The sequence below is a fragment of the Asterias rubens genome, chromosome 1 (genome assembly GCF_902459465.1).
Source record: "Asterias rubens chromosome 1, eAstRub1.3, whole genome shotgun sequence".
NCBI lineage: Eukaryota > Metazoa > Echinodermata > Asteroidea > Forcipulatida > Asteriidae > Asterias > Asterias rubens.
Window position 1 is genome coordinate 32,145,900 of NC_047062.1, and position 27,834 is coordinate 32,173,733.

The window sequence follows — 27,834 nt, forward strand, 5'->3', positions numbered from 1 at the left end:
TTTAATGAGAAATAAACAATCTAATTTCGCGTTAGGAGTTTATCGCTCAGTGAGTGTTTTATTTATTTTTGTTTTGGCATCGCTGCAGTGCAAAATTTGAAAATCAGTTTTTCACTATTCTCTCGTAGCCCAGATGGCTGACTGATCTTGAACTTCTACATGTTTGTCAGTTCATGTATGGTGGATTACATAAAGTGCTTACACTGCCAGCAACTCTTTTGTAATGTTCCTTTTAGCTGAGCTGAAGTGTTAAATGAAGGGTTAAAATTTTGGGGGAAAATCCCTGAGACTGCAGTGCTTCTCTCACTACATGTAAGAGAAGATAAGGTAGCAGAGGAAAAAGCTCTCTCACCAGCTGTCTACTTCATAACCAAAAAAAGAAAAACCGGTGTGGGTTTTCAATGACACAGATGTGTTACATTCAATTCAATTCAATTTAACTCGACATTTACTTCCGCAATGCAAAATGTACATGTATACAATGTAAATGTAATTAATAAGTAATATAAGTGATTAAGTAACTATAAAGAAGGTTTAACCATTTAGCCACTGTACCGCCCAGCCGCCTCTATGCGGTACGAGGAAACCTCGCTAGCTTGTGTTTGTAGGAAAAAAAGGAACATTAAAAGAAAACTCGATAGTCATTAGTAGGTCTACGCATTTGTTAATATATCTAGTTGTTATAGATCGTTATTAATTCTCCCGTCACAGTTGACTTGTCGAAGCTAATGATGATGAAATAATTGAGCTCTTACGAAAAAAAAACGCTCATTAGTAAACAGGAAATTGTTCATCATTTATGATGATATTGTCGAAAATTAATGCCTTCGCATTAATCAGTATGAGCATTGAGCCAGATAAAAGTCTTGAAAAGCTATTGTGTCCACTTCATCCGTGCACAAAAATATTCGCCATAAAAATTACCGTAGCCGTTTAACGAGAGGCATTTATTGTTCCCTTGAGAACTTGTACTTTTATACAAATATTACCGAAAGGATACAAAATTTTGCATACATATTAAGACATGGCTATCCTTTAAAATGCGAACTACGATTCCAGTAATTTACTGCAAGAATCTTGAGAAATTGGTTTTCAGCAAACTCGGGCGGTGCAGGGACTAAAGGGATATTGTACGAAGAGATGTAAAGAAGTGCATGTGCTAGAATAATAATTATAAGAGACACAATGAAATAGAGGGAGATATGGAGGCAGATTCAAAAGACAAAGTCTTCTATAAAAATGCCTACTGTACAACAACATACTGGACTTTTGAAAAGACAACAGAATGTACAGACAGGGATGAAACAGGACAAACAAACAAAACAAACCCTACCTTATGCATGTCCATATCATAAGTGAAGTCGTCCGCCGGCGGAACAGTCTGTGAGAACAATTCATGCATCATATGCCTGTATGCTTTAGATTGACTATTAGAGATGGTATGTCTCAGCATTTCTTGCAGTCTGGTATCCTCCATCTGAGGAGGCGGTAGGTACTTAGATTGAAGGAGCTCTTGCGCCGTTGGACGCTCCTCTGGGTCGTGATTTAGAAGCCAACGTATCACTAAGGATTGATTCTCACGCTTTGACTCGTCAAATGTGTCTGGAAGCTGGATGTCTTTCTGAAAGATTAATAATTTGGAGAATAAATAACTACAACAATTACAAAGAGATGCTGCACGTGGACTAAAGCTGTTGGAATGATTTTTGTGCTGTACATGTTTGTGTATGGTTGAGAAGCAAAAAGCCTGGTTTCACACTCAAACACCCTGACCTAGAGAAACCAGGTTGGTAACACTGGTGGCACATTAACTATGAAAAATATCTGTGGTAAAGACAGAAGCTGGCTACATGTATGGTGGGAAAGAGTTTTATAAAGTCTTTTAGCACATAAACATGCCAAGTACAGAAAAAAACTTCCTTAGCAAAAACAGATTACCAGACATTAACATTCTATAAGTTTAGACGTTTGCTACTGGTGACCCACAGATTTTTTTTTGCTGAGCAATGTTTTCCTGCTAAATAGCTTTATGAAAATGACCCTGGAAAACTAACACACCTGTCTTATTCTACCCAGCATCTGAACTCTTTCCATTCCAGTAGCAAGAGGCGGGAAACACATCTCAAAGAAGATTATACCCAGGCTGTATAAATCAACTTTCTAAAGAGCACAAACATGATAAATGGAATTATTACAAGGGGGCATTGCTGTGGTTGCAAACAATTCAACAATGTAAACATTTGACAAGGAAAATCAGTCATTGGTTAACGTGTTATATATTAAAGGCAGTGGACACTATTGGTAATTACTCAAAATAATTATCATCATAAAACCTTTCTTGATTACGAGTTATGGGGAGAGGTTGATAGTATAAAACATTGTGAGAAACAGCTCCCTCTGAAGTGACATAGTTTTTGAGAAAGAACTAATTTTCCGCGAATTTGATTTCAAGACCTCAAGTTTAGAATATGAGGTCTCGAAATCAAGCATCTAAAAGCACACAACTTCAAGGACAAGGGTGTTTTCTTATTTCATAGTTATCTCGCAACTCCGACGACCAATCAAGCTAAAATGTTCACAGGTTTGTTATTTTATGCATGTGTTGAGATACACCAAGTGAGAAGACTGGTCTTTGACAATTACCAATAGTGTCCACTGTCTTTAAACAAAATGCATTGTTATAAAAACTGACAAACCTGGTTACAATAACTGACATACCAGGGCCCAATTTCATAAAGCCTGTAAGCACAACAATTTGCTTAGCATGAAATTTCTTCCTTGATAAAAACTGGATTACCAACCAAATTGCCATGTGATTTTCAGGATATAAGCAAAAAACAGCTGAATACCAGTAACAAGCCATATGCAACAAATGGAAACTTGGTTGGTAATCCATTTTTTACCAAGGAAGAAATTTCATGCTAAGCAAATTTGTGTGCTTACAGGCTTTATGAAATTGGGCCCAGGTTACAATAACAGACATTTACTGATATACCAGGTTATAATAACTGACAAACCTTGATATAATAACTTACAAACCTGGTTATAATAACTGCTTCTAGCCTGGCATAACTCTGGGCTAACATAGAGGGCGGTGCCCACTTTGCCAGTTAACCGACTCCCAGTTCCTGCAATTAATATGATTATTGAAGAAAGTTAGTTTCTTTGGTTGTGGAGTGAAGCAACTAAGGAGGGATGTACCATTCTCCATTCAAAGCGAATTAGTATTCATGAGAACCATAAAACATTTAAAGAAACAGATGATGACAAGTTAGATATAACAAACAATCTCATAAAATAACCTCAGGAAAATAATTCAGTATAAAACTGTAGTTCATGAAACATAACCAGTAAATGATGCTTTAACAACACACCATTCATGTTAGAACCTTACACATCAGTAATAAAGCATAAGTTTTAAAGGATTATGTCAAAACTGCAGATATTTGGAAAGCACAAAGATAGAACGATATATTCATAATATGCAAATCACAAATTAAAAACAGACACTTTGAGATCTGGGAAGCGATTGGGCTCCCTAAACCAATATGAAATATCAGGAGTCAGGAGTAATAATCATATCAGGAGTAATAATATAAAAAGAAATTGTCAAGATATGGAACCACTTTCGGGGTGATTGAATCATGTAAAAACTGCAGATAATTGGGAAGCATCATGAAAATATGCAAATCACAAATTTTAAACAGGCATGTAAAAATTTAGGGAGAAATAGGGCTCACTATCATGACTATAATATGAAATATCAAGAGTATTAATATGATATATAAATTGTCAAGAAATGGAACCACTGTGGGTGATTAAATCATGTAAAAATGCAGATAATTTGGAAGCTCAAAGGTCAAGAACAATTTCCAAAGTATGCAAATCACAGATTTAAAACAGCACTTAGAGATGCAATGAACACCTATGCTCCAATTCAACAATATGAAGTATCAAGATAAACAATATGATAGAGAAATTATCAAGAAACAATCGTTTTGAGTGATTTTATAAACTGTACATGATTTGGAAGCACAAAGTCAAGAAAAATATTCAAATAATTGGTTTATGTCAATATGCAAATCACAAATTTCAAAAAACACACTTGGAAATAAAGGGAGCACTTGGGCTCCCTAAACCAACATGAAATATCAAGAGTAATATGAAAGAGAAGTTGTCAATCACTTTCGGGATGATTGATCCATGTAAAAACTGCAGATCATTGGGAAGCACAAAGGTCAAGAAAAATATTCAAATGTACTTCAATATACACATCCCTACATGTACATCAATATGAAATATCAGGAGTAACAATGTGAAAGAGAAATTGTCAACCTATTGGACCACTTCTGGTGATCAATGGAGGATTATGAAATATCAGGAGTAACAATGTGAAAGAGAAATTGTCAACCTATTGGACCACTTCTGGTGATCAATGGAGGATTGTGAACAAAATGTAAAAATGGAAATCACAATAAAACATACACTTTGAGACTCAGGGAACGACTAGAGGCTCCCTAAACCAACATGAAATTTAAGAAGTAACAATATGATACAGACATTTTCAACATAAATGGAGCCTTTTTGAGTGATTCGATAAATGCACAGGTGGAAATATTTAAATAAATGCTTCATGAAAATATTAAATTATCAAGAATGGAGCCACTTTGGGTGATTGATGGTTAAATGCAAATGATTTGGAAGCACAAAAGGTCAGACAAAAGTAATACAAAAAAGTTCATCCCTTGATGTCACCTGGGCCCAATGTCATAAAGACTGTAAGCACAAAAACTGGTAATTACTCAAAATAATTATTAGCATAAAACCTTTCTTGGTAACGAGTAATGGGGAGAGCCTGAATGTATAAAACATTGTGAGAAACGGCTCCCTCTGAAGTAATGTAGTTTTGAGAAAGAAGCAATTTTCAACGAATTTGATTTCCAGATCTCAGATTTAGAATTTTGGGTCTGGAAATCAAGCATCTGAAAGCACACAACTTCATGTGACACTTTGGTGTTTTTTCTTTCATTATTATCTCGCAAATTCGACGACCGATTGAGACCAAATTTACAGGTTTGTTATTTTATGCATATGTTGAGATACACCAACTGTGAAGACTAGTCTTTGACAATTACCAATAGTGTCCAGTGTCTTTAACAGCTTTATGGAACTGGGCCTTGATCCTCACAGATCTATAAATCATTCTAATAATCTTATCCAAAAATGATTATATCGTCTTCCGATTGGTCTTACCTGCTCCTTCCTCTAAGAGCTGAGCTTCATGAAGATCCCCTTGAGGGATGTCAGGTAAGGCTGTCGTCCCAACATTCCCCGCTGTGGCCAGACCGAAATCACCGATCTTAACCAAGTCATTGGAATCCAAGAAGATATTCACAGGTTTCAGGTCTCGGTGAATCATACCCTTATAACGGAAAAATACCATATAAGCAAATCACTAAACTTCGAGTTTAAAGGCACTGGACATGTTTGGTAATTACTCAAATTATATATTAGCATGCAAAAGGAGAGTTGATGGTAGTATGAAACATTGTGATAAACGACTCCCTCTGAAGTAATTTAAGTTTTTGTGAAAGAGTTTATTTTTCTCACAAACCCATCACAGAGTGGATGCAGGCTAATTCCTCTAAACTACCCAACAATCCTTTTAAACTAAGGGAGTGTCTCAAAAGTCAGAATGGTAGGATATTTTTTTGGGGAACAGTAGAGTATACCTGCGGTCGTAACTGGACCAGTCCTATGGACTGTTCTAAATTGCACAGTACATTTCTCCATTCCGCTGGACCATTCTAAAGGAAAGTTTGGCTGAATTGGCACAATGCTGTGGTCCAGCGGAACGTTCCGGCAGTCCACTTGATCGTGGGCATGTGCCCACAGGAATTATCCTGCGGCAAGAATAAGCCCCGCCTTCGAGACGCTCCCTAAATAAGAATGGATACGAGTTATAAACTACCTGAGAGTGGATATGAGCTAATCCTTCTGCAATCTCCCGTAAATATCTCCATACTCTCCGTTGATCTTGATACAGCCCTTGATCTATGGCAGATCTTAACGTACTCTTCTCACAGAATTCCATCTGAATATAGAGATACTGAGGAAGCAGAGATTTCTCTTCGTCTTTAGGAGGAATGTCCGCACCAGTTGAGGTCCTTTTGTCTTCCTGGAAAAATGTGCAAAAAAGATGGACTCAATGTTACCAAATTGTACACTACACCAGTAGTCGGCAAGCTTGTTAAGCCCTTTTCACACGACAGCAATTGAGCATGGTTGTAAAATGTTATAAAATTCGGAAAATACCAATGTTTTGACCGTCCAAAGTCCCTAGTGAAATCTTCTCAAATTTGCTTTCCTGTATGGAAAACACATTGTTGCCCTTTCACATGAGGTGCATTTTGTACAATTTTGTAACTGTGCTAAAGTTAAGCATGGAACCCTTGGTAAATTGCTATTGTCTAAAAAGGCCATAAAAGTTTCACTCATCGACATACCCATACAGCTTATGTAACTCTTTGTAGTCAGAGTCTAGGGTTACATAAACTGCTTAGCTGGCAAAGTTGGTAAGCATGAACATGCTTTTTGCTATAAACTAAAACAAAGCTAAACCGTGAATCGACTCACTTGCATAGCCTTGGATTCTTCACTGCTTGGCTGGCCACTCATGCTGTGCTCAAACTCAATACCATCAGATGAATCAGAATAAGGCCTGTATGAAGAAAGGAACAAAGAAGAGAAAACTGTGTGTGATTGATGAGTTACTTATTGGTGGTTAGGTGTTATTAGAGTTACTTACTGGTGTGTGATTGAGGGTTACTCATTGGTGACTGGTGTAAGCCTTGAGAGATACTTATTGGCCATTAGCTGAGTGACTGAAGGGTTACTTATTGGCGACTGGTGTGAGCCTTGAGAGTTACTTATTGGTGATTGGGTGTGTGATTGAAGGGGTGTTATCTATTGGTGATGGCGTGTGTTACTTATTGGCGAGTGTGATTGATGAGTTCCTCATTGGTGATTGCGCGAGTGATTGAAGACTTACTTATTGGTGACCAGGTGTTAGATTGATGGATTACTTATTTGTTATTGGTGTGTGCCTAAAGGGTTACCTATTAATCAAATTGGTGGTTGGGTTTGTGATTGAAGAGTTACTAATTGGTGATTGGGCCTGTGATTGAAGGGTTACTTATTGTACATTGAAAGTTACTTACATGAATGAAGCTCTGAAGACATCTTCATCATCTGATGAGGAGTCTGTACTCGTATCTAACCTCCCTGTATCATGTGACGTACTCCACTCTAACGAACCACGTGTACCTACACAGTTAAAGCAAACAGGAACATGTCCGCTATTCACTTAAAGTTAATCAAATTTGATGCTTCTTAATTAAATATAATAACTAGTTCTTTTATAGCGCATTTCACAATAAGTCTACATGCGTTTTACATTAGTGCCCTGGTCATTGGGTTAACATTCCTTTAATCTTTCTCAGCTCCCTGGGAGTATACAGCCCGGGCTGCCATGGTGCTCCAGTGGCTTTCGCTTTTCAAACACAATATCAACCCTTTACCCTCGCAGGTACCTATTATACCCCATGGGTGGAGAAAAGCAATTATAGTAAAGCATCTTGCTCAAGGACACAAGTGTCATGACAGCGATTTGAACCTACACCAGGGGGACTCAACCACCAGAGCTTGAATTCAATGCTCTAAACCACTCAGTCTTGTTATATCTCGGTAACAAACTGTGACGTTTGATTGGTCGAGAACCAATCATGTGACGCACAACAAAAATGCATGTGTCATGGCTCGACGGGCCGGGTAACATGAAAAGTGATGTACACCGGTGTACATCACCTTGATCATTCCCAGCGTTGGTCGATTTCCAGCGCTGTGTACGAAACAACCGTGGGTTCGAGGGAATTGTTTCTTGTTCGTCTGCTCAATGAGTAGTCCGTCGTAATAATGTTATACAAAGGTATCACAAAACAATTGTTGCACTCTGTGATTGGGGTCCATGGGTTTTGTACACCCTCGAGGGGAAATGGCACCCTCGGCTTCGCCTCGGGTTCCATTTTCCCCCTCGAGTGTACAAAACGCCATGGACCCAGTCACAGCGTGCAACAATTGTATAATGACACCCTACAAACCCATGCCAACTCCAGACACTTCCTGCCAAAACTGGGCAAAATTAGCCCATCAAATAGATGAGACAAAACCTAACAAATAAAACCATATAACATTGTTGTGTGAACTTGATGCCAGTGCAAAGGGCCAGCGAGTATAAAACAATATTCCCAACGATTTTAAAATACTTACTCAGGCTGATTCTGGGTGCGAATTTCTCAATGTCGTCTGACAAACTGAGGCTATTTTTCTGGTTCTTGGTTTCTTTGGTCTGTTTATCGTCCGAGGGACTGGTGGTAGTTGTTGCCGTGGTGCGTGAATCGGAATCGGTGTCAGTAGGGGGAGGAGATTCAGCCACTTCTATCCAGGAATTATAATATCTGTAATATTCAAAATATGGGTTTCATTGTCTGCTAATCTAGATAATCCTGTCCACAAGTCCAGATACTTTTTATTGCAAACATCGTAAATAATATTATTTAAACCAAATTGACAACTGCAAGTGGGCACTACACAGCCAGGCTCAATTCTCTTGGAACAAGTCAAAAGTTATTGACCCTAGCCCATGGCCCAATTTCATAAAGCTTATACGCAGAAAATACTGCTTAGTAAACTTCTTCGCTAAGAACAACAAAAAGTGGGGCACCAGCTGGTAACAAGTTTCTGTTAGGAAAGATTTTTCTCTGCTTAGCAAATTTTAATGCTTAAAGGTTTTTATGAAATTGGGCCCTGGTTGCCTAAGATAGCCCAGGCACTAGTCTAAGTAAGTGAACCCCATGTGACAATGACGTAAGAGTAATACTAGGTTCAGTTCACTTGGAGACTAACCTGACAACGTTTTCATGATGGAGTCTTGATAATAACTTGACTTCTCTTGTAATCTTCCGGTTTAGTTCTCTGCTTTTGGGATTGAGTAGGATTCTCTTGATGGCATATATATTACTGTCTAACTTATTCAACACCTGATTAATAAAGATACACAACAAATATAACACTTGGTTTTTATATAGAGCACATATCCTAGAATTAAGAATTTTTGAACGGCAGCAACAAAGGTTGTTAGTAGATATTTTTCAGCTAAATTGTTATTTAACTTGAAAGAATAACAGTAATAAATTCATTGTACCTTTGTAACACTTCCAAAGCCTCCTTTACCAAGAAAGTCTAAGACTTCAAATTCACTACGAAGTCTGGAGTGTCCAAGTTGAATATCGTAGCTCTGTGGTCCTGGTAGATTACGATCAACCTCCTTCTCATTGCCACCTTCAAGAACGAATTGTAAATACAATTGTTTAGGTACTTTAAAATGACATGGCGGAAGATGAGCAAAACACCCACAAATCAGAAAATAGATGCCTGGGTCCAATTTAATGGCTCTACTTACCAGGGAAAGTAGAGCCATTAAACTTGGACCTTCTTTTTTGTAATTGTAAATGGGATGCTAGTTCATGCTCAACAGCAGGTGACATATTAAAACGCTGCGGATTGTCAGGCATGATATTTGGTCATTGAAAAAAAGCAGGACTTTTTTTTATTTAGCACCAGGGCTGACCCATTCGTTCAGACGTTGTAGGGTTTAATAAACATTTCAGGAAAAAAACAGTTTTTCAGAATTCTCCAAGGGCAACAAAGTTGAAAATCAAACTAAAGTAGATGGAATACCACGCCTGCATTGTGTAGAATGCATAGTACATGCACCCATTTCATGCTTTTGCCCATACAACACGTAAAAAGAGGGCCAAAAGATACTGGAACTCGTAATCAAACTCTCCCTTTATCCAGGATCGTGTAACGGTCTACCAACTGGAAATTACAGCAATAGTAGGAGGGTTAATCCTAGTTTGAAATCCTACCTGATGAGTTGTTATCAATAGGTACATTACTAGCTGTATCTAATGAGGATGAGATGGAAGGCTTAATGAAGGGATGGTCCAATAACGATGAGGCTGAAGATCGATTCCTCTCATCAGTGTCAAGACACCTACAACAAACATACAAATTAAAAAATTAAGGAATCACACCAACTTCACTTAAGACAATGAAGAAGTTTCAGGTTTAGACGTGGGAGGAAAACCCCTAAAGGGAAAACCCACGCAGTCAGGTAGGGGACTAAAAACCCAAATCCACAATCAAGGCTCCAGTCCAGGTCTACAGAGCTGAAAGGTAGGAACACAAACCACTGAGCCAATATGACTGCCCTCCAATGTCCTAAGATTCACCTTTGACAGATGGGTCCAATTTCATACGGCTGCTTAAGCACAAAAGCAGCTAAGCACAACACAACTTTGCTTACCACATTAAGGCTACCAGCCAAGCTGATGCCACATGTACAATGAACATGTATGACTAGTATCCTGCTGATTTCTGCCTAGCAGAAGTGCGTCAAGCAATATTTTCTGCTTAAGCACTTCTTTAAATGATTTGGGCTAGATACCTCCCAGTTGGTGCCAGCACCTTAACCAGGATGTCACAGGTTCAAGTCCAGCTATAGTAAATTTTTCAGTGTTCAACCTCCCCGAAAACAAAAAATGTGCTGGCTGAATTTGAAATATTTTGCTTACCTGCTTAGTAAATCTAGCAGCTCTGCAGGTAGATCTTGTGGAATGTCACATGGATATTGCACACCATCATTGGATTGTATCAGCTGCATTATTAAGATACCCTGCATTGAGAAAATATACAGTCAACCTTCCTACTCTCTCCATTTAATACCAGCTATCAATGGTTTGAATGAAAGACAAACAGTGTCAGTCTGCAATATTGTATTATATGGTGGATGCATCTACACAGTAAAGAGTCAACCCTCCTACTGTCTGACCATTAAACGTCTTCCACTGTGATTGACTAATACATGTAGGTAGACTATGCCATCCTGCAATTTATCATGTAGTGAATGCATCTACTCAGTGCAGTCAACCCTCCTACTGTCTGACCATGCAATATCATCCATTGTGGTTTTGAAAGATACATTAAACTAAGCAAACATGCAATATGATATCATGTGGTGAATCGGTACACAGACAACCCTCCTACTGGGTGACCATTTCATATGATCACCAACTGACGTTTTTGACTGATAAACTACATGCCAACCTGTAGTATATCATGTTGAAAATGTATCCGCAGAGTACACAGTCAACCCTCACACAGTTTGACCGTTCAACATCATCCATCGTGGTTTTGAAGTGTCTTGTAAGTATACGATTACAAACGCATTTTCATTTTGAAACGATTATGGTCAGTAATGTTTGATGAATGTTTTACCAAATTGAGTACATCCCCTTTCTTTCCACCTCGACCTCCGTAGCTTTTCTCATCACTAAAACGAACGCTATGAGTTCCAGCTTGAATGGATTCATTTAAATCATCCAATCTGTAAACAAACAAACAAACAAATCAAGCCCCTTCAAATGCATCAACAACAAATTTGGAAGGAGTACACAGTGGTCAGGAACCACATAGTGGTGACACAATGTCCCTGTTTACATTTGCCAGCGGCACATTGAAGTTCTCTGATTAATCGACTGATGATGCTTGCCACCAGAAAGATTCTAAGCTTTGGTTTCCCAGCCGTTTAAGCAGAAAATGTTGCTTAAACATTTCTGCTTAACAAAAAAATAAGAAGGACACCAGTCACAGACTGTACATGTGACATGGTATTTTGGCTGGTAACCTTATTATGGTGGTAAGCATACTTTGGGTGTACTTAGCAAATTTTTGTGCTGAAGCAGCTCTATGGAAGTGGGCCCTGGTAAGAAATTCCATAAATTTTCACAAGGTTTGTTTTCTTTAAAAATACTCTTAGGAAAGCTCCATTTAGAAATTTGTAAACTCTATCTTGAGACAAAATGTGATTCCTTACCTTTTACATAAGCTGTAGTTTGCAATCCTTAGTCTCCCATTGCTATTTACATACACAGACGATGCCTTGAGATCTTTATGCACCACTCCTCTACTATGCAGATAGACTAATGCTTCAATCAGATCATTGATGTACTGTCTTAGGATATCAAGTGGGAGAGGTGTACCGCTAAACGCCTGGAGATCAAGACTACCACCGTTGATAAACTCCATAAGAAGCTGTAGATCAATACAATAATGTATAACTTAAAACTGAATTGGGTTTAGACAAAGAAAAATTGACTGGAGCGGGATCAACTGAGCTAACTAGCCCTATGTTGGGGGTCTCCCTAATAGAAAATATCTTTGCTTGGGTGTTCCAGTCGGAAGCCATTCAACCTTTAGCTGCTGTGTGGCCAGGGATCACACGCAAGTTTACGATACAACCTGGAAATCAGCCGCCAGGGGATTAACTTAAGGGCACGATACTTTTAAATATTAGATATAAAGTAAAAACCACAAGGGAAATTAACTGGCTAAGTTTGAAGTAGTTTAGGTTTGAACAAAGAAAAATTTACTCGAGCAGGACTTGAACCAACAACCTCCGGATCAATGTACCGGGGCTACCAACTGAGCTACCCAGCCGTATGTTGGCAGTCTCCCTATTAGTTAATATCTTTGTTCGATGGCTGTCAATGCACCTTATTCTGGTAAGCATGATTTTGTTATGCTTAGCTACTTTTTGTACTCAAGCAGCGCTATGAAATTGGGCCCTGTTGTCCGTTAAGCAAATGAAGTTACCGCTAAACACATTCTGCTCCACAGCTTACCTCCACATGGACTGCTTCTTTGCCTTGTGTGTGTCTCATGGCTAAATAGTGGACTAAGTTAGGATGTTCTAGTTTGATTAGAGACAGAAGTTCCTGCTCTACAGCACCAAGCTAAAATCAACAACAAATATTATTAACGGAAGTCATTGTACTTAAAACAAATTAGAGACAGAAGTTCTTGCTCTATGGCACAAATCTTAAATCATTAACCATGTTAACAAATATTATGATTATAAGTCAATGTACAAAAACTTATAACAGAGAGCAATTCCTGCTCTATATGGCACCAAGCTAAATATCTTGAACAGAAGTCATTGTACTAAAACCAATTATAGTCAAAAGCTGTTAATTGCAGTTGCATATTTGTAAAAATCAAAAGTAACATAAAACTATTAAAAACAGTTGAAAATCAGAAAATACACACTTGTAAATGTTTCCTTACAACAATCATGTTCAACTTAGCCAAACAAACTTAATGGAAAGACATATCACAAACACAATCAATAAACCAGGCACTTCAAAATATATCAACCAGTATTATGAAATTTACACAAATTGTACCAAGTACTTTATATGATCAGACAAAACAATAATGTCAGAATGTTGGTGGCACACAGATAGAAGAATGGACAATATAAAAATACACAAATGAGATCTGGCCTTGGCTACAGCAAGAGCTGGAGCCAAGGTTTAGATAAAGGATAAAGGCAAATTCAATTCAAATCAGCATTCATTTAAAAATTGCCACAATTACAATTATAAAACAGATTTCAACTTATACTCAACATGAGCAAATGTGAATGTCCAACAGTTAAGAATATTGAATATGTATGACATTAAATATAACAACAATACAATGCATTTATATGGCAGTAGATACAGAAAACAGAGAGTCTAACAATAATGGAGAATGACAAAAATACAAAATAGCAAACAAATTAGGAAAGTTCTACTGACAGGCACAATACCACGTCTCGACTTAGGAGTTCATGTATGTTCCACTAGCAAGGCACAGCAATTGCAAAGGCAGTTCCTGGCCTGTTTTCTTTTAGATGGAAAGCCAGGTTAAGCCCAAAGAATAGCAGAGTCAATGCATGTGTACATCAGAAATAATATCAAACTTATAGGGGAGATGGACTTAGCTTTCAATCCAAACCTGGCCTTCGCCAAGGGAATAAACAACATGCACCCAAAAAATATATCAATTTATAGCACCAAAAAACAGGACCAAAGGACTATGGGAAGATTTAAGTGTAATAAATCGGCCAGATTTGAGGAGAGCTTGAGCACGGAGGTTGTTATAAATAATGACAATTTGAAAGACATCCAGAATAATATCAAATACTGATTTTCAAAGCACGAGTCACAAACCATATGTCTGAATTAGTGGCTATGGCTTGATCGCCAGTTGAAGCATAAGAGGCCCATAGCAACCCCTCTTAACAGCCACAGCTGTAGCCGCTAATTCGGACACAGTGAGTATAATAGAAGATTTGAACGGCTTACCTGTTTGATGCAGTTCTCACCGGCTTTCTCTTCATCTGGTAATGGTTTCCTTCCTTTGCCTTGCTTCCATTTAATCAACCATTCTCTGATTGAGACTAGCTCACCGGTCTGACTGTCCATACCAACATAAATATTACTCCCCTTGTCGCTACAACCTACAACCAAGAAATCCAATATTAAAGAGAGTCTCTGAGGCAAAGTTTTCCAATAGAGGCCTTATGAAAGTGGAAACAAAAATACAAGTCTCTAACCTCAGTTTAAAACGGTGTATAATGCAAAATGATTGAGGGGCTCTTTTTCTTATATATAGAGGATTCATGAAAGTAAAAAGAGAATTCATGAAAGTGGAATGAGAATTACAAGTTTCTAACCTTAATAAAAAACATTGTATAATGCAATAAAATAAAATTTCCTTTAGCCCTTTTTACACTGTTTCTCTCAAAGGAGCATTACAGAATTGGTTTTGCTAACAAAACAGTTGTGTTGGCAGTGTAATCACTTTATGTAATCCACCACATACATCAACTGACAAACCTGTAGAAGTTTGATATCGATGGGCCATCTGGGTCACGAGAGAATAGTGAAAAACCAATTACAAATTTTGCATTGCATCGATGCCAAAACATAAATGAATAAAACGCTCACTGAGCGATAAACTCCAAACGCGAAATTAGATTGTTTATTTCTCATCAAATATGGCATTTCAGTCAGAAATATTTCAAGGGATGTTTTCTACTACCATCATCATTAGACCGTGTAAGTTTTGTGTAAATCTGTGATCTTCATGATTTTTGTTTCTTACCAATTCTGTAATGTTCCTTTAAGGAAAGGGGTATCATACTTCAACACAGAGCTCCACATACATTGCATGATAACTTTTATAATAATGGTGGAGCACCACGAGTGTCTCCGAGTGACATATTTGAGCGATACATAAGAAGCCACGTTACTATTATTGATATTATTATTATTAAACGTCATATATCTCAAAAACATGAAGATTGACCGAAGGAAAGCAAAACGTACCCATGACTTGACCTCTGGTTATGGTCCTCTCGCCTTTGGTTTTGAAGACGCTTGTTACAACACCTTTAATAAAACTCCCGCTCTTCTGCCTGCTTGCCTTGCTATGTCTTTGGTTTGCATCAGCCTCTGCCTGGTACTTCGCATTCCTGCTTTCACTGATTGTCCTGGAGAAGGAACCGATTTGATAATAAGTTTGTTTGTTACCAATTTATCAAAGTGAACAAAATATACGATATGAATGCTCCCATATCTATGCAGAATGCCAATGACAATGTTTTTGGTGCCTTCATAAAGTTCAGAATTGGGTAATAATAATAATAATAATAATTTGGGGGCTAATCATCCTTACTCGCAGCTAAGAGCTGAATTGCGAAGGACGCGTCTACAACGTGTTCGAGAAGCAGGCATGCAAGGGCGCATTCAGCTGCCAGCCACATCAACCCATTATGACCAAGGAGCACAGCCAAGATCGAAAGTGTTTGATTTTTTCCTGAGGGAGGAAAACCGGATAGTCTGGAAAACCCTCGTGGCACAGCAGAGAACCAACGCACAACTCAACTAACATATGGCCCCGACCGGGAATCGAACCGGGGTCACCTTGGTGAGAGGCGAGCGGTTTACGCACAAGCCACCCCTGCCACCCTCAGCTCGGTTGATCGTCTTTGCAAGGAAATTTGACTCTATCCTAAGGGACTTGCACTGGCAACCAATTGAGACACGAATTCAATTCAAGATCCTGCTGCTTGTGAATGATCCAGAATATCTGACCAACCGACTGACCTTCCATAAAACATCTCATAACTTGACTCCAGTTCGGACAGATCTGAATTAATCATTCCCAAAAGCAAACACAGTTTGGGTGATCACACCTTTGTTGACGCAGCCCCAAGGATATGGAACAGTCTTCCTCACAACATCAAACAATCACCTACAGTACAGACTTTCGAGACATGACTCAAATCTCACCTGTTTACAAGATCTTACTGTAAGGCGCCATGAACAATGACTGTTGGAATTTGCACCACATATATGTTACGATTGATTCGATTGATTTCTTTACTTACTGCCAAGTACAGCAGAGTAGTTAGACCTTTACCCACTAGTCACCCATGCCATTGAATCACGCCAAGAAGGTCTAGCCCTCTGGGCCGACTCTACAGACAACCATCATTACCTCCTTCTTACTCCTTTTTCACTCCCAGCATCTACTGGATCAGGTTGTCTCTTGCCTCGCCCTAGCGGGGTCTCAGCCACGCTTCTCTGTCCTACATCACTTGATGTCTCGGGTGACTGAGCAACGGCTGGCTCAACCTTCTCGTTGTCCTGAGAGGAGTAGAAGTTAAAGACCTGCTTGAACGAATATGTCAAGTCGTAAACTTTGCTGAAATTCACTTAAAATGTTTTCAAAGAATAGGGAAATCGAGTCATATGACTATAAAAAGATTTCAATTGTGTAAAAAACAATCATTTTGAATGCCCTTATCCAGGGCATTTCTGAGAGATTTGCGAAAATCCCTGTTACATAATCACTCTCAAAACGTCATCTCTGGGAGCTCCAATTTGTAAAGCCGCTTTGTTGCAGCGTGGAGGCATAACAAAGCAAGCTCCCAGAGATGACGTCAGCGGCATTGTCCTTTGACGCGCGCTCTCAACGGCAGAAGTGTTTTTAGTTTGTCAAAACCTTTCGGTTGGGGCCTGATTTTTTAGTCAATAATTACGAAAAATTCAGAAGTGTACACATATCAAAATTACATTAAAATGGTGAACAAGTGCATTATAAACAAGTTAAAATACCATTTCCGTTGAAAACATTCCGCTCAGGTAGCTGTTTAAGAACATCTTGAGAAAATCAGAAAACACAAAGTCACATACTGGCATACTTACACAAGGGCTTCTCAATTTTACAATGAACCAACGTCCTAAGGCCAGTGATTTCAGAGTCGGGCCAAAAAAATTAAGACAGGACAAGTCTAATGGTCCTTGGTTGCTTTAATTCAAAATCTTTGTATCAAACAAATGATGTTCAAATGTTAAGTTTGAGTCTCACAAATATCTTTGAATCCTGCGGAGTATCCTGCGGAGTATCACCAATAAAACAGAAGAGATCAATCTTCTCTTAGTGTTTTCTCAAATAAAACAGTTTAGAATACAAAACTGTGTTCTATATTTAATTTTGGTCACTTCTCATTTTGATTAGAAATCTTGTAAATAAAAATCCCCTGTATCCCTTAGCGAGAAGACTAATGAAAAACCATGAACAATTTTCAACACAGGCAGAGAAAAGAAAACTTCTTGTACCTTATTTGTAAATTCTTTCCTCAGTTTTGTTTCTTCCTTCATGGCCAACTGTCTCCTTGTTATTTCTTCATCAAATTCTTTCCTCTGAAATAGGAAGGGAAAAACAGGTCCCAGTGGAAAACTCAAACCGATGAAGTGTCAAGATCAGGACTCCAACCTACACTTGATCTGCTGGTCAGAGACACTAGAGTTTGAGTCGAGTGCACTTGTCCCAGTTCAGATATCTGCTTTAGAACAAAGAGGGTCATGGGTTCTGAATCCCATCCAAATAGTATAGCTGTGAAATATTTTAAACATGACTCAGAAAGCAGTAAGTGTAAAGTACAAAATTTGTTTCCAAATGCAACGATTTGGCCGAGCGGATAAGAACACCGGACACAAGCTCTGGTGTTTCAGATCGGCAGAGTGGGTTTTAGTCCCGCCGGTCATGACCCTTGTGTCCTTAGGCACGCACTTAACCATGAATGCTTTGTCCTTCGGATGGGATGTAAAGCCGTAGGTCCTGTGTGTTTTGTAACGCCTGTAAAAGAACCCAAACCATCTACATCAGCAAAAAAGGGTTTCATGGTGTCCTGGTCTCACCGCCACAGCACCTTGTAAACATTACATGTGGCTATAAAGGAATAGGTCTAATACTTCGAACCGCAGCCCCACATACCTTGCAGGAAAAAATAATGAGCGCTTTGGTACCCTCCCCTCCCCCATAGGGGTGTGATAAAGCGTAATATAAGAAATCAGTATTATTATTATTATTATTATTATTATTATTATTATTATTATTATTATTATTATTATTATTATTATTATTATCATTAACCCATGATAGATTTGTGTACATTTTCTCCTGTCTGACTCTATTTCTGGTATTTGCAGTGATTCTTACCCTTTTTTCTTCTCTCTTTCTCTGGAGTTCTTGACGTTTCTCATTTTCTTTGGCTTCTTTCTCTTCTTCCTTCTTCTTGTTACTCATCATCTCCTCATAGAAGGATTTGTACGCTGGAATGTTGTGCTCATGGAGGAAAGCTTGGACATGCTGGGCAAGTTCAAGAATCATCACCTGCGGAGGAATAACAGTGATAAAGAAAACAGCAAATCTATGCTTTAAAGGAACACGTTGCCTAGGATCGGACGAGTTGGTCATTGAAAAGCGTTTGAAACCGTTTGTTATGAAATGCATATGGTATAGATAGATAATTTAAAAGTTGAATATAATGATCCACACAAGTTTGCCTCGAAATTGCATGGTTTTCCTTTTACTTTGCGAACTAACACGGTCCACCATTTATGAGAGTAAAAAATAAGACTCCCATAAATGGCCGACCGTGTTAGTAGACGAGGTAAAAGGAAAACCACGCAATTTTGAGGCATATTTGTGTAGATCATTGTATTCTATTTTTACAACATCTTTCTAACCATGTGCATTTTATATCGAACGGTTACAAGCGTTTTTTTAAGACCAACTCGTCCGATCCAAGGCAACGTGTTCCTTTAATGCTATTAAAACCCCATGTTGATACCACCTTTTGTTCAAAAGTTGTGAAAGTCGAAACACCAAGAAATGCGAGAGAAACAAACTAAGAAAAAGGGGTGTAAAGTCAAGTTGTTTATGGAAATCTTGTACATTTTATTTCAATGCTAATTTTTAACCCCTTTTGATGTTATTTATCAGGGAGGAGTCTCCTGATCATATAAAATTAAATGTACAAAAAAATACTTTAAGCACGAGCTGGCTTGAACCTCTTAAAGCTTATACAAACACAGTATTCAAACACAGTATCAACCTCTAGGGTAAAAAGAAGCAATTATAGTAAAGCATCTTGCTCAATGACATGAGTGTGTGTCATGATTTGGATTCGAACCCACACACAATGAGTTCAACATTGTCATTGCAACTTGATTCATACACAACATTAGAGGCTCTTCGTATTATCTTGTCCTACGATTACTGTGAAACTAAGTCTTATGCTGAAATTTATTCTCAGCTTGGCCTCCCTGCCATGGATGTTAGACTTGAGCAGCTCTTCGTTAATTTTGGTAAATCCCTCCTCACTTCTGTCAGATATAAACAATGGCTTCCCCCACCTAGAAACAACAACCTGAGAAATTCCAATAAACTTTGTACAATTAGATGTAGGACTAACCGTTTCAAAAACAGTTGCATCCCCTCCCTAGTTGAGCTGCTCAATCACCAATAATAGTTCTGGCCTGTAGATAACTTGTTTTCATTGTGTAAATATTTGTAATGTATATACAGTTTTTAAATTTTATATTCACATCTACTCTATTTTTATAATCTCGTATTGTATATTTGCTGGTTTTTGATGTTTTAATGTATTTTTATATTGTAAACCTAAACACAATTCAGCCTTTTGGCTGCTACGTTTGATTTTTAATAAACCAATAATAATAATAATAATAATATCAGGAGTACACAATAAAAACTTCACCTCTCCCTTGAGTTTCCTGGCCATTTTATTGACTTCATCGCCGAGTTGTTTCAACTTCTCTGTGGAGAATCCTTTCTCATTCTCAAAAACAATTACTGGAAGTCTGATGAAAAAAACAACAACAAGATAATATGTACTTGTGTTTTGTAGCAGGCAATGTTTTTCACTTGTATGTCTTTTTTTGTTCTGAATTAACACATGAATTATACAAAATACTACACAACTTGCATCAGTTGCTGCTCAAAAATCCACAATTGCTGATCACTTGGGTGGCATGGTTGGCTAGTGTGTGAAGTACTTGCCTCTCACCACTGTGGCCCTGGTCTGAGTTTCCCAGCTAAGGCCATACATGTGAGTAGAGCTGTGTTTTGGTTCTCTCCCATGCCATGAGGCCATTTCCCCGGGTCCTTTGGTTTTCCTCCCATCAAAAACTTTCAACCTCTGGCTGTGCTCCGTGGTCAAACGGGCCGATGCAGCTGGCAAGTCACACCAAGTTGCTTGTTTGTGGCTCAAGTACATTGTAGTGTCCTTTGCAATTCAGCTATTCATGTATTAGCCTCCAAAATTATTGCTACTACAAATGTTCAGTCTTATTACTTTGCTATGCAAAATTGCTGTACTAGTTTGACAAGGACTAGATGAACATTGCTGAGAACAATTTACATTAACAATGAAAGAGCCAAACATTTACACTGTATGTATCCTGCCACCACTTTTTCACACATTTTTATCAAAAGGAAAGTCTCACTTGAGTAAATTAGATTTCAAAGTTTATTTCAAAACAAATGAAAAAGTGTTGGCAGGATACAGAAGATTTTTGTGTTCTTACATGTCTGGGTATTTCGGTGGGCAAGTAACTTTCATATCTACAGTAACGTGGGCGTGGTCACTGCCACTCATCCCTTGCTGTGGCGTCAGATGAAGTTTGAACTCCATTCCATCCTGTAGTAAGAGACAAAAAACATCTTTATAAGTATACAAATAACAAATACTCTTTTTGTAAATCAAAATTGATGCAATCAACACAAGAACCAAACAAGGGTGAAGATAAATCTTATCTTATCTAGCCCTGGGCGGTCTCCTCATTTTGTCAATATCTTTGTCCGGGGGAATCCCTAACATAAGGGATAGATTGTCAGAATCGAGTTTGAAACAAACATAAATAACCAGAATCCTTTAGTTGTCTTATTCACTTTATTCAAAATTATTCACAGGCAATTATATCAAAATAAAATTAAGTAAATGATAAGTTATACAATGTTCATTGTTTGAATTCAAGGAGCTTCCTTGAAGTCACAGTTTTCTGAGTACTCCCTTTCTTTTTTAACTGAGGTGTAACTTTCACATCCAATTCTATAACACAAATTATTTTACATTTCGGTCAAGGTGGACATGCGTTACCAAACACTTTTATCTTCTCGCAATTTCACTTAAATGCAGTGGCTGTCCTTTAGCTATAAATTACTACAGTTTGTTTCGGTGTATCTTCCACCTTAGTTAAATTAACAAATCAATTGACAAAAGAAATTAAAACAAACTGATAGTGTGGTGAAAAGAAGGTGTACTTGAACTTTGATTTATTGGTGATCATATACCCGTGGTTGGGACTTTGGTGATTAATAGAAGTGATTCGATGATTGGATTAACCTGGATATTTAGGAATTATTTGAGGAATTTACGTGATTAGTTTGGATTTGGACTTGTAAAATGGCGATTGGTATGATCATGGAAACATTGGAGATTTTGATTCAAGAGAGGGCGCTATAACAAAAACTGTCCTGATGCGGAGACTTTCTGACAGCCACCCCAAATTTAGGCTCTAAATTTTATCAAACAGAGAAAGTCTTCAAAAGTCCACGATAGGTGTCCATCTCTAGGGGTCTTCACTATCGGTGATCTCAGGTAGGCGTATCAGACGCGCAACGGGTCTGGTGTATTCGCGATCAGCGACTTTAACTCTGGCCGCTCGGATGCGATCATCAACTCCAGGAAGTGTCTCGATGACTCTACCAACTAGCCAATGAGCTCTAGGCTGCTGAGGGTCGGCAATCATGACAACATCGCCACAGGTGAGGTTACGGCAGTCCTTTTGCCATTTTGGGCGAAGTTGGAGGCTTGGCAGGTAGTATTTCAGGAAATGTGACCAGAACTGGTCCGCTAGTACTTGGCTGTGGCGCCATCGGCGTCGTCCTATCAGCTCGTCGACAGGGTATACTACTTGTGGAAGTGACTGGTCGTGGCGTCCCATCAGTAGGATATTCGGAGTTATGGGATTGATGTCTGCAACATCAGATGAGATGTAGCCCAATGGCTTGGAATTGAGGATGCCTTCAATTTCTATCAGGACGGTGCGTAGTACGGCTTCGGTGACTGATTGGTCCTTGATTACAACCTTGAGACCGTCTTTAATACTCTTGATCTCTCGCTCCCACACTCCGCCGAAGTGAGGTGCACTGGGTGGATTAAACTTGAATCTCACTTTCTGGTCGCCTAGTTGTGCAGCAAGGTCAGGTTTCATGGCATGGAATGCTTCCTGTAATTCAGTTTCAGCTCCCTTGAAATTGGTTCCGCAATCAGATATCAACTCATAGGGCTTCCCTCGTCTGGAAATGAAGCGCCGAAAGGACATCAAGAAGGCATCGGTGTCCAGGCCTTCTAAGAGATCTATATGAATAGCTCTGGTCGTCATACACTTGAAGATCACCCCCCACCTTTTCTCGGAGCGGCGACCAATCTTGACATGCATCGGACCGAAACAGTCAACACCGGTAGAGTAGAAGGCTGGCTTAAATAGACGGAGACGGGACGGAGGAAGATCACCCATCTTTGGTACTTCGGGTTTTGCGCGCCATTTGCGGCATTCAAAGCATTGATGCTGATGACGACGAATTGCCTCCCTTCCCCGGAGTATCCAAAACTTGCGTCTTAATTCAGCTAGAATACGTTCTGGACCATAGCGAAGAAGCTTCTCGTCATAGTCACGTATTATCAGCTTGGTGATGTGGTGATGAGGATCAAGGACAATTGGGTATTTAACAGCATCGGAGAGGATTTCTGCCCTACGTAGTCGTCCTCCAACTCTGATGAGCTTTGCGGTTTCGTCATAGGCTGGGTCCAACTGTGAGAGCTTGCTCCCGGACGGTATTCCTCGTTTGGCATTTAAGGCAGACAGCTCTTCAGGGAAGCTTTCGAGTTGACATTTTTGGTACAGAAGATTTTCGATGTCCTCCCGCAACTGTGCTGTGTCATCTCCAGGTTTGGCCACCCCGTGAAGGGATAGTTTGAAAGCCTCTACCAGAGCGTCCCAGCTGTTGTACTGATGGAGATCGGGCTGCAATGGGTTTTCTACAATGGCAGTCTTACCACAGAAGGTTGCTTTCTTCAGCTCTGTTGCATCCTCTGTAGGGTCAGTGATTGGACTTTTCGGCCACTGAGACGGAGGTTGACGAAGATAGAGTGGGCCTGTCTTCCATCGGGATTCTTCACTCAGTTCTTTGAGTGACTTACCCCTGGTAATGTCATCGGCAGGGTTGTTCTGGGTGTCCACATAGCGCCAGTCCTGCACATCTGTAAGGGTCTGTATTTCGGTGACACGAGTACCAACGAAGACCTTATATCGGCATGATTCTGACTTCAACCACTGCAGGACCGTGGTCGAATCGCTCCATAGGGTGACCTTGTTGATCTCTAGGGTAAGTTCCTTACGAAGGAGATCGGCTAGTTGTGCACCGGTGAGAGCTGCTGATAACTCGAGTCGTGGCATCGATAGTTGTCTTTTCGGTGCCACTCTGGATCGAGACATGAGAAAACTGACGCTGACGTTCCCCTTGTCATCTTCAGTGCGGAGGTAGGCAACTGATCCGTATACTCGTTCAGATGCGTCACAGAAAACATGTAGTTCTCTATTGGAAGTCACTGTGTTGACATCAGGCGGGGTGTAACATCTCGGCAGTTTAACCAGAGGAAGGTCGGAGAGCTCCTCCTCCCAAGTGAGCCACTGATCACGGATCTTTCCTGGTTCCAGAGGGTCGTCCCAGTCTCGTTTTGTCTTCCAAAGGTCTTGCACTAGCACCTTAGCACGTGCTGTGAAGGGAGAAATGTAGCCAATTGGATCATACTGGCTAGCAAGAATCTTGTAGATAGTTCGTAGGTTGAGCGTCGAGTACTCAGTTGATCTGTGTTTATAACTGAGTTCGTCTGTTGAACATTGCCATCGAAGTCCAAGGGTGCCTTCGGACAAGTCGTTCTGACCAAAGGCTAACCAGAGCTCGTAGCCTTCAGATCTGGCATTAGATGGAAGTTCATCAACTACTGAAGGGATGTTGCTGGCCCATTGTCTGATGTTGAAACCACCAGTTGAGAGTAGCTTTCGCATCTTCATAACGAGCTCCTTTGCTTCGGATATGGTAGGTTTACTGTCAAGGCAATTGTCGACGTAGAATGCCTGGTCAACTGCACTGCAGACATCCTTGTCATCGCTGACGTGTTTGCGTAGTGCAAATGTGGCACAGCATGGGCTGCACGTGGTGCCAAATGGTAAAACTTGCCATTCGTAGATATCTGGCTCAACGTCTCGGTTCATCTTACGCCATACAAATCGAAGGAGAGGTTTGTCTTCAGGGAGTAGTCTCACTTGATGGAACATTGCCTGAATATCCCCAGATATGGCAACAGGGTGTTGGCGGAATCGCAGGAATACGCCGAGCAGTGAAGCACCTTGTGTTGGCCCTGGTAGTAGGTGATTGTTGAGGATCTTGCCTTCATACTCGTAAGAGCAGTTGAATACCAAGCGGTGTTTTCCATTGTGCTCAACTACGTGGTGCGGAATATACCAGGACTCTTCAGTTTTCAGAGCTTCTTCGTTGCTGATGATTTTCACAAAGCCTGTGTCGACAAGGGTTTGGATAAGCTTGTTGTGAATTTCAGCTTTATCTGGGTGTTTTTGGAGGCGTCTTTCGTTCCGCTTCAGGTTTTGCATGACGGCTTCCTTAGTAGCTCTGAATTTGTTGTCGTCTTTGGTGCGAAGTAGAGGAGTGGCGTAGCGCTGAACTCCGTCAATCTCTATTCTGATGGTTTTCTCTTCAAGTGCCGCTATGGCTTGCTTATCTTGTTTCGAGCGAGTGACTTGCTTTTCAGAGTAGGGTAGGATGTCTGCTTGCCAGAGTCGTTCAACATTTTTGAGCAGATCTGTGGTTGGCTGAAGGGTTGTCGTGAATAAGCACTGTTGCTCTTCTGATTGGCTTTGAAGGAGATTGGCTGGACCCTGTAGAGACCAACCAAGTTTTGTGCATACAGCTAATGGTGCTCCTCTGGGGCCAAATCGAACTGGTTGTATCGGGTGAATGAGATCAGCATAGTCTGAACCAATCAGGATTAGTGGGCAAGCCTTATTGATCGGAGGCAAGGGTATCTGACGAAGGTGTGACCATCGTTTCTTGAGGGCTTCAACAGGATACGAGTACTCAGAGAGGCACAAGTTGTTGGCAGCAAAGGCACCATTGATAGGATATCTGACGTCAGAGTTGTCCCTGGGTGACACTTGCAGGTTAACTGATTTTCCTGCACATAGGAATGGCTCACTGTGCACTGTAGCCAGGAGTATGTTGTCTTCTACCCCAGAAAGCTTCAACGCTTGAACAGCTGGCATCAGGATCATGGTTCTCATTGAACCGTCGTCAAGGATGGCATAGGTCTCCATCATCCCTCCTGGTCCGTGAAGCAGAACTTTTACCACCTTTAGCATAATATGATGTGGTCGGGAGGGTTGGTCGATGAAGAGGGCTTGCGTTACTGCTTCTGTGACGTAAACCTTACTAGCTCCGCTCTGGATGGCAGCATGGAGGGCAGTCAGGTGCTGTTCTTTGCAGGTGTTACAAGGTTTCTTCAGGGTGCAGTTTTCTGGCTTGTGGGAACGCCCACACCTCCAGCACCTATTCTTTTCCTTGATCCAGTTAATGATCTGTTCGGTTGTCAACTGTTTAAACTCTGTACAGCTGTTGAGGTAGTGTGTTGTCTCGTTACACTTGGGACAGTAGGCTTTGGGTCTGTTTGGGCCCTTCTGTCCAGAGTAAGTGGTGTTCGTCGATGGGGGCATCGTTGGTGTTTCGTTTGTGACGAATACTGCTGTTGCAGGAGCATTCCTCTTCTGAAAGTGTTTATCCTTCTTATCAGTAGAAGGGTTGTCACTCTTCTGGATAGCAGTAGCCTGACTGACAATTCGCCTCGCTCGGGACTTCGTTTGCAACCAGTTTGCAAAGTGGAGTAGGGTATAGGTGTTGTTTGAGTCTACCTTAATTATGTCTCTACTAATGCAGTGCTCCACAAATCTATCTCTGTAGCTTGATGGAAGTTTGCTTAGGAGTCGGTCGACATGAGAACCGCACTTTAATTCATAGCCATTCTCTCCCTCCAGAGATTTAAGCATCCCTACCAATGAATGCACGGAGAGGGAAAAGTTCTCAAAGGCGTCATTGTCGTTGTACTTCACAGGGGGCATACTCAGGATGGAGTTGATTTCACTCTGTATCAACTGCCGTGGTTGACCGTACCTTTCTTTCAAGGCTTGCAGAGCTGCAGTGTATGGCTTGGCTTCATGGATGAAAGCTTCGGCTAACCTCTTGATGTTCCCGCTGAGTTTACCCAGCAAAACCTGGTACTTGTACGGCTCGGTTAAGTGGGGATGAACGTCGATCAGGTTATCGAGTGCCATTTTTAGGAGGGCAAAGTCTTTCTCCTTTCCACTGCTGAAGGTAGGTAGTACTGGCCTTGGTATGCCATATGAAGAGGCAATCAGCATCTCCGTGGAGTTCGGCATCATCATTTGTGCTGGAGCTGGCCCCATTGGATGTGATGGAGCCGGGTACGGTTGTGCGAAGGGGTTTGGAAAAGGTGGTGCCCAACCAACCGACTGTGTTGGTGCAGTCATAGGGTACGGATTGGTAACTGCCGGCTGCATGGACGGTGGTGTTACTTTAGATGGAGAATAAACAGCCGGAGTGGTGACATCAACTACGTGTACTTCAGCTTTGTGCTTATGAGCTGCAGTATTGCTGTATGTAGGGAAATCACTCAAGTTGTCTATGTGAGTATTCTCAGCACTGACTGTGATTGTTTGACCCTGGGTTGGTGAGTCAGACAATGTTGTTTGGTTGATAGAAGATGGGGTCACAGTTTGATGCTGTTTCTCTATCTCTGGTTCTGGATCACTGTTGACCATGGCTGTGATCAGTCGTGCTTCATTTAGCTGTTGTTCCACTTCTCGCAATCTTCTTTGTCTTGATAGTCGTGTGTTCAGAGACTCGCGCTGACGAAAAGCATTTCGCTCAATTTCTTCGGCACGTCTACGAGCCGCAAGGGCTTCTTCGTCTGCGTGTATCCGTGCGGCATATGCCTCATCGTCTAGCCTTTGTAACTCTTCATCTGCTGATTGATCTTCCTCAATCTGGCGTTTCATCTCTTCCAGTTCAGCCTGTTTGCGTTGCTGTTTGAGTTTCGCTGATTGGGAGTCACTCAGTATTGACTTGAAGGAAGATTTACTGTGACGGGACTGTCCGCTGTAGAGTGAGTTCGATGAGTGAGAACTCCTCCGTGAACGAGATGTTTGTGTGGTTACAACGCTACGTTCATCTGTTCTGCCGGAAGTTGAAGGATGGTGGTCAATAACAAAGTCCTGAAAGTGGGCCGGCATACGTCTGTCCCGAGAGGACCGAGAACGGGATTGGACGGTAACAGCACTTGTCTGTAGTCCAACT

The 27,834-nt window shown here is 40.4% G+C and overlaps 1 protein-coding gene across 2 annotated transcripts in view; it reads right to left on the bottom strand.

Annotated features, from left to right (window-relative positions):
- LOC117289632 (eIF-2-alpha kinase GCN2-like) overlaps nucleotides 1–27,834 on the bottom strand; it is a 45,823-nt gene that overhangs the window by 14,907 nt on the left and 3,082 nt on the right. For both annotated transcript variants that reach the window (XM_033770851.1, XM_033770843.1), the window contains exons 2-23: nucleotides 20,913–21,025; nucleotides 20,084–20,186; nucleotides 18,520–18,693; nucleotides 17,637–17,720; nucleotides 16,513–16,661; nucleotides 15,339–15,502; nucleotides 14,313–14,467; nucleotides 12,807–12,917; nucleotides 11,999–12,216; nucleotides 11,401–11,509; nucleotides 10,698–10,798; nucleotides 9,990–10,117; nucleotides 9,263–9,399; nucleotides 8,965–9,098; nucleotides 8,329–8,516; nucleotides 7,221–7,326; nucleotides 6,637–6,721; nucleotides 5,972–6,178; nucleotides 5,254–5,422; nucleotides 3,040–3,128; nucleotides 2,059–2,160; nucleotides 1,334–1,621 (exon numbers count right to left, since the gene is read on the bottom strand). In XM_033770851.1, coding sequence (XP_033626742.1) covers nucleotides 1,334–1,621; nucleotides 2,059–2,160; nucleotides 3,040–3,128; nucleotides 5,254–5,422; nucleotides 5,972–6,178; nucleotides 6,637–6,721; nucleotides 7,221–7,326; nucleotides 8,329–8,516; nucleotides 8,965–9,098; nucleotides 9,263–9,399; nucleotides 9,990–10,117; nucleotides 10,698–10,798; nucleotides 11,401–11,509; nucleotides 11,999–12,216; nucleotides 12,807–12,917; nucleotides 14,313–14,467; nucleotides 15,339–15,502; nucleotides 16,513–16,661; nucleotides 17,637–17,720; nucleotides 18,520–18,693; nucleotides 20,084–20,186; nucleotides 20,913–21,025 — 3,114 coding nt within the window. The remainder of the gene's footprint in view (nucleotides 1–1,333; nucleotides 1,622–2,058; nucleotides 2,161–3,039; nucleotides 3,129–5,253; nucleotides 5,423–5,971; nucleotides 6,179–6,636; nucleotides 6,722–7,220; nucleotides 7,327–8,328; nucleotides 8,517–8,964; nucleotides 9,099–9,262; nucleotides 9,400–9,989; nucleotides 10,118–10,697; nucleotides 10,799–11,400; nucleotides 11,510–11,998; nucleotides 12,217–12,806; nucleotides 12,918–14,312; nucleotides 14,468–15,338; nucleotides 15,503–16,512; nucleotides 16,662–17,636; nucleotides 17,721–18,519; nucleotides 18,694–20,083; nucleotides 20,187–20,912; nucleotides 21,026–27,834) is intronic.